At 66.9% G+C, this 6411-nt stretch overlaps 1 protein-coding gene across 1 annotated transcript in view; it reads left to right on the forward strand.

Moving 5' to 3' along the window:
- The window catches only part of RADIL (Rap associating with DIL domain), a gene marked incomplete at its 5' end in the record, with an annotated part of 118792 nt that extends 114332 nt beyond the window's left edge, over positions 1–4460 (forward strand). Inside the window, 6 exon segments of the mRNA XM_081255972.1 lie at positions 965–1115; positions 1469–1659; positions 1775–2114; positions 3106–3245; positions 3637–3776; positions 4220–4460. Of these exon segments, the coding sequence (XP_081112098.1) occupies positions 965–1115; positions 1469–1659; positions 1775–2114; positions 3106–3245; positions 3637–3776; positions 4220–4325 (1068 nt within the window). The 3' untranslated portion in view covers positions 4326–4460.
- Between the last annotated feature and the right edge of the window lie 1951 nt (positions 4461–6411).

Consider the following 6411-nt stretch of genomic DNA (forward strand, 5'->3'; position numbering starts at 1 on the left):
AGGGCAGGGCAAACAGGGAGTGAAGACAAACCAAGACAGTTCCCTGGCCCGCTCGACCCGAGTGTCCACACTGCAGGTGCAGCCGGTGGGTGAAAAGCACAGTGGCTGAAACAGACCTGCGACAAGACCCGCTCGCAGGATCGCAGAGACGCCGCTGAGCTTCCAGAGAAGGAGGGCAGCTCGGGTCCTGGAGGTCGGCGGTCAGGATGGTTTCCGACTTCTCAGGAGCGAACGCAGGCGCTGCCTCCCCAATTCCCTACGAGGCCGACTCCAGCCTGGAGTCCTGATGCCTGATGGCGGGGACAGTGGCCTGAGGACGCTCTCCCGTGCCAGGCCCCCGGCGCCCCCCTAGCACAGGCCTCCCTGGGAAGCTCCTCGAGAGCAGATGGAAGGGGTTCCAGGAAGCAAGACAGAGGGAGACCGTGACCCGGTGTCCTGAGTGCACCTTCCCCTACGGCTGCTGCTTGTCTTCCTCCAGTGCGCCTGCCCTGCCCCCGGCTCCCAGACCAGTCTCGTGTGGCACCTAATGCTACAGTTGTGCCTTTGTGCAGGTCTTTGACCTGCTTGATTCCTTTCACACGGCACAAGGCAGGGGTCCTGTCTCACGGCCCCCTCACCCCCCAGTAGCCTTGCCCCATTTCTCAGCCCCTCGAGGTGGTGTGACAGGGCTTGTTCGGTGGGCAGGGTACTTGGCGCGGTGCCTGCTGGCCTCTCCTGGGAATCCCCCCCGCCCCCTGACCCGCTCTCACCCTGGACGCCCACAGGCATGGGGTGAGCTGCCCTCTGCACCGGCCTTGACCTTGGCCTCGCTGACCTCGCTGTCCCGCACGGACGCCCCAGGGCGGAGCGTGTGCTGGCGCGGGGAGCCCTGGGCCCCTGCCGCCAGAGCTCCCAGGAGGCAGGCCCTCCCTGGGGGGCGGGCTGGGCCCCCGGCCTTTGACCAGGAGCTCCTTCTCATCAGCAGATGAGCTGGGCGAACCTGCGGGCCGCGTTCCCTGCCCTGAGCCCCGCGCAGCTGCACCGCCTGCTGACCCAGTACCAGCTAGCCTCGGCCATGGGCCCCATGAGCGCCTGGGAGCCAGGTGCCCAGGACAGCCCCGCAGCCTTCAAGTCAGGTGAGGAGGCCTCTCCTCCGGGTGGAGCTCGGAACTCGGGCGTGGCCCGGGGGCTCCTTGACCCCCAGGTCCCTGGGTCCCCAGGTGGGGGACAGGGCAGGACACCCGAGGAGGAAGACGGCCCAGGGCGGAGGCTCCCCTTTGCCCGCAGGCGGGAGCGGGGGGCGTGGGGCCCAAGTGCCGATTGGTGGCGCCGGGGCTTCATCCTGGGTGCTCGCTGGGACTCAGGAGGTGTGAGAGTGCCGTACGGGCTTGTGTGGCCCCTCCTGTGTTCCCGGGGCCCCACGGCGTCAGACGGGGGTGGCCGGGCAGCTGCCTCCTGGCTGGGGGTCACGCCGCCCTCGCCCCCGCAGAGGAGGTCCTGGAGTCCTATGAAAACCCCCCACCCATCGTTTTGCCGAGCGAGGGCTTCCAGGTGGATCTGGAGGCCGACTGCCTGGACGACAGCCTCCACCAGCACCTCCTCTACATCCGCCACTTCCTGTGGAGCCTGCGGAGCAAGCCCAGCCCCAGCAGCAGGCCCGCGCAGCCAGAGTGTCTCCAGGTACTGGGGTGGACGCGGGAGCGGGGGCTCCCGAGGCCGCGGAGGCTTGGGGGGCCCCTCTGTCCTCCCAGCACGTCGGGCTGCTCGGTGCTGAGTTCTGTCCCCCCTCCCCAAGGGCCCGCACCACACCAGCCCCGAGGGCCACCCTGAGGACCAGAGCCGCCCCCTGGCTTCCAGGGACCCCGGTAGGGGAGCCCGTGAGGCCGGCCCGGAGCACCCTCCTTCTTCCGCGGGGGACCCCCAGGCACAGGGCCCTCTGGGAAGGCCGCCAGGCCGCGTGAGCCGCAGGGGGCCCCAGGCCGGGGACCCCTCATGCCTGCTCACGCCCCCCGGCACCCCGCTCAGCCTGGAGCCTGCTGTCCCCGACTGGCCAGAAGCCAGCAGTGCCTGCGGGGAAGTGCTTCTGGAAGGGAGGAGGAACGGCCCAAGCGGCCCGAGGTGTGCAGCCCCGGAAGGTGAGCCCCGAGCCAGGCCCACGCCCGCACCCCAGTCCTGGCCCTGCTGGCGCCTGGGCAGCTGCCTCGGGGTCCTTCCCCTGCGGGGTCCTGGTGTCACGTCTGGCCCGGGCTGTCAGAGTTGCCCACGAATGCCTGTTGCCCTGGACACAGGACAGGCTCCTGGGGCAGCTGGGGAGGGCACCGCATGGCTCAGGCCCGGGCAGCTGGGGACTCGGAGAGTCACTCCGCCCGGGGGAGAGGAAGGATGGCCCCATGACGTGTGTTGAGCCCAAGAGCCGATGTGAGGCCAGCGGGATCGGGGGGTGGGGGGCGAGGGAGCCGGAGCCCTGGGCGTGTGGGCACTGGGCTGGCGGGCAACAAAGGGCAAGCATCCCCCAACCCCGCCCGGCCCCCGGCGAGTCCTCAGTGATCTTGCCAAGCTTAGAGGGTGCCCTGAGGGCAGGGGTCACTGGGACTGAGCTGGGCCTGAGGCAGGACACCCCTCAGTGACCTGGGTGGCACCCCGGCAGGGCGCCACGACTGACCTCGTGGGGAGGGAGAGGGCGCAGGACCCTCAGGGTGGGGAGCAGCAGGGCCCAGCTGAAAAGAGCCCCAGCTCTGGAGGGGGCCCTGGGAGCAGGAGCCGACACGACAGGTGTGGGGGCATCACTGAGAAGTGTGCTGGGAGAGGGCAGGGGGAGGGAAAGCAGAGCCCCCTTCTCAACCTTCTGGAAGCAACCGGCCTCTGAGAGGGGCCGGTGTCCTGGGGCAGCACAGGGTGGCCTGACCCCCATCACCCTGATGGTGGTCCGGTTCTGGCTGTTCCCCTTCTGCCCTGACGGGCATCTTGCTGGACCTCTGTGAGCACGTGTCCCTTTGGAGCAGCCAAGCCAGGATGTCCCTGGGTCCGGACTCCTGGGCAGGCGCAGGGCCCCAGGGCAGAGTCTGGACAGAGGACTGAGCTGCCAGCCCCTGACCTCACCCCGCTGCACTTTTCTCTCCCGCCCAGGAGACTGTGCGGCTCCGGCGGCTGAGCCCCCTCCGGCCCCCTCCAGCCACAGCTCCAGCACGGACGACTTCTGCTACATGTTCGTGGTGGAGCTAGAACGAGGCCCCTCTGGGCTGGGCATGGGCCTGATCGACGGGATGGTGAGTGATCCGCCCCGCCGCTTCCTGCAGGCCCCCAGGCTCCTCCTCTTTCCCAGAGACGGGCCCACAGCTGGGGTGGTCACAGGCAGGCGGCGGGCGGAGGCCCATGGCCCTGGGGACCAGGGGCTGGTGGGGGCGTCTCCTGGGATTTGTGGGAAGGGAAAGGGCCTGAGCAGCAGCTGCTTCCACCGCCTGCACCCTCAGACCTCGGGGCGTCTGTCCTGGGCCTGCAGGGACTCTGATGGTGTCCAGCGCTGTCCTTGAAGACACACTGATGACCATACAGTGAGCCCCACTGGGCCAGGCTGGGGGAGGAGCGGAGGTGTCCCTGCCTGGAGACCCCTGTGTGTGAGGGGCCCACGGAGCCCTGAGGCTTCCGCTTCTCCCCTAGCACACGCCCCTGGGCGCCCCAGGGCTCTACATCCAGACCCTGCTCCCGGGGAGCCCCGCAGCGTCCAACGGGCGGCTGTCGCTGGGAGACCGCATCCTGGAGGTGAACGGCAGCAGCCTGGTGGGCGTCAGCTACCTGAGGTACCGCGCCCTGCCCCCCCGCGGCCGCCTCTGCGCCCTCCCCCACCCCTCAGCCTGTGGGAGGCCACGTCCACCCTTGCGACGTTGGAGCTGAGTAAATGGAGGCACAGCCGTCTGGCCTGGCTCCCCATGGCCACCTCCCACCCTTCCTTCCCCCACATTGGTCCTCCGATGACACACCCGTCCCCGCAGGGGCTCAGGCACCTTGGGGTGGGGCGGGCTCGGGACCAGGCCGCGAGAGCGCAGGCTCCGTGGTCCCGAAGCTCTGCCACAGCACGGGGAGCTCAGGGTTGTTGACTGTAACTGTCCACTTGGGTGACAGCTGGTGGGTGGGGGGTTGGGTCGCCCCCCGGCACCTCCAGGAGGCTCTGCCCGCTGGACCGGCGGTGAGTCCTCACCCGGAGGGCTGTTCTACACCGTCCCCGTCCGTTCTCTGCTTTCAGAGCCGTGGATCTGATCCGACACGGAGGAAAGAAGGTGCGGTTTCTGGTTGCCAAGTCAGACGTGGAAACGGCCAAGAAGATCCGCTTCCACACGCCCCCTCCCTAGGCGCTGTGCAGGGACGGCCCGAGCACCTACACCTGCGGCTCCCAGGTTACGGCCCCTTCAGCCAGGCTGTTCGGTGTGGCTGTGTCACCCACAGGACACTAGCCGCAGTCCCTAGTGTACATTTTATTTTATTGATACGACAGGTAACACTTCAGTTGTGATGCTTTTGTCACAGAGCCTTTATGTTTGAAGATTTGAGTGTTAAAGTATAGATTCAATAAACTATCTTTCGTATTGTAGAGGGCGGTGGGGCGTGGAGTCTGGGTGGGCACCCTGCTGGCCCCCTAGAAGGGCTGCTGGAGGTGGGGCGGTGCCCTCAGAGGAACTGCTCCCTCCCTGCCAGCGCGGGAGAGACCCCGGGGGGACACGGGGCTCGCTGGGGTGCCGGGGTGGCTCTAACTCGCTCCTCACCTGCCCTCCACCCTGCCTGCAAACAAGGAGCAGTGGGGGAGACGCAGACAGCCCCCGGCCGCCGAGGGAAAGGGCCAGAGCCACCCCCCATCAGGGGGCTGTGCCCTCGGTGATGCCACACTCAGCACGGTCCCAAAGAAAGGGTCTGGAACCCCGCAGAAGGTTATAAAGTGAGTCTTGACCCACTGTGGGTATCCAGGCTTCCTCCCCCGGACTCAACCCCCCCATGTCCTCTCTGGTCGCTAAAGCCACGGCTGGGCCCTAATACCAGGCTGGCCGGTCCCAGGCTCTCAGTCTGCGGCCCAGCTGGTGTCCACCTGGTGGCCGTTGCTTCACCCTGGTGGGGGGCCCGCCTCCCGCACCAGCCGCTGACCGTGCGCAGGGCCGTGTTGGTGTCACGGTGGCAGCGGGCGTGGGCACCTCTCGGCTGGGTGTCCTCGGCGGGTTCGGCAGTGTCCGCCTCCCTGGGCTGGGGTCCTCCTCTTTGACAGGAACAGAGACTCTGGGGACGAGAGGGTCCCGGCCAGGCAGCTGCAGACACACCCCTTACGCGGAAAGGGGTCTCGTGGAGGGACCAGTGGCCGGAAGGTGTGTCCCAGGCACTGGGCCTCGGGCAGCTGTGGGCGCAGAAGAGAGTGCAGGTGGGGGCCTGGCCCTGCGGGCGCTCAGTACCAGGTGTCCGGATTCCACCTGTCCTGAAGCAGTTCCCAAAACGCTGGATGAAATGTACTTTAAAAAGTCAGTTAAAGTGTGCAATTGAACCCCCCAAAATTCTGAAAGCCCTAAACTGAAGGTCACAAGTTCAGGGAGGCTGGCGGCTGACCTGAGGCCTGCCGAGCACCACCCCACCCCCGCCCCCCGCGGAGCTGCAAGGAGTTGGGGGGACCCCGTGTACCGCAGAGCTCCCGCAGGGAAGGGCTGGGACCCCGGGGAAGGGGGAAGACCTCTGAGCTCCGCTTCTCGCTGGCAGGGAGCGGGTGCTGAGAGCCCTCCGAGCCCTCTGCAGGGAAGGACACGCTTCGTTCCCGGGATGTTCTTTGAGGTCAGCACTGTGATTGTCCCCATTTTGCAGACGAGGAAAGTGGAGCACAATGGGGCTGTCATTTTCTACATCAGTCGGCCAGCGCTGTAAATGCTGTGAGGACAACCCGACAGAACCCAACCTCTGGAAGCAGCCACCCTCGTCCGCTCTCGGCGCGGCTGCAGTGGGCGCCGGGCCCAGGTGAGTGCGCCCTGCTCGCGCGCCATCCTCCGGGCCGCAGCCCAGCCTGTGTCCTCACGGCCTCCGAGGCCCCGGCGGCTCTGCCGCTTAGGCTGACACGCCTGGGACAGCCCGGCCCCGCCGGATTTGAACTCGCGTCGTTGGACTGGACTCTCAGCCACCACAGAAGTCTACCCTGCAGAGACCATGGTAAGGGAACGTTTCTAGAGCGGCCTTGGCTCCGTGTGAAGCAGGGAAAAAAGTACCCCCCAAATCCGTATTCTCAAACTGATTCGTAGGCACGTTTGAGACCCAAACTTGCAATATCTGAACGAACGACGTGAAAAAACGGAAAGCTGAGCATTAATTGGCATCTTGGCAAATTGAAAAAAGGCATTTTCTCTAGGTGTCACATCCTCAACCCTGGCATCCCCGGACCCAAGTCCGGAGGGCCAGGCAGGGCCGGGTGGGCCG

Source organism: Mesoplodon bidens (assembly GCF_964165515.1).
Source record: "Mesoplodon bidens genome assembly, chromosome: 15".
NCBI lineage: Eukaryota > Metazoa > Chordata > Mammalia > Artiodactyla > Ziphiidae > Mesoplodon > Mesoplodon bidens.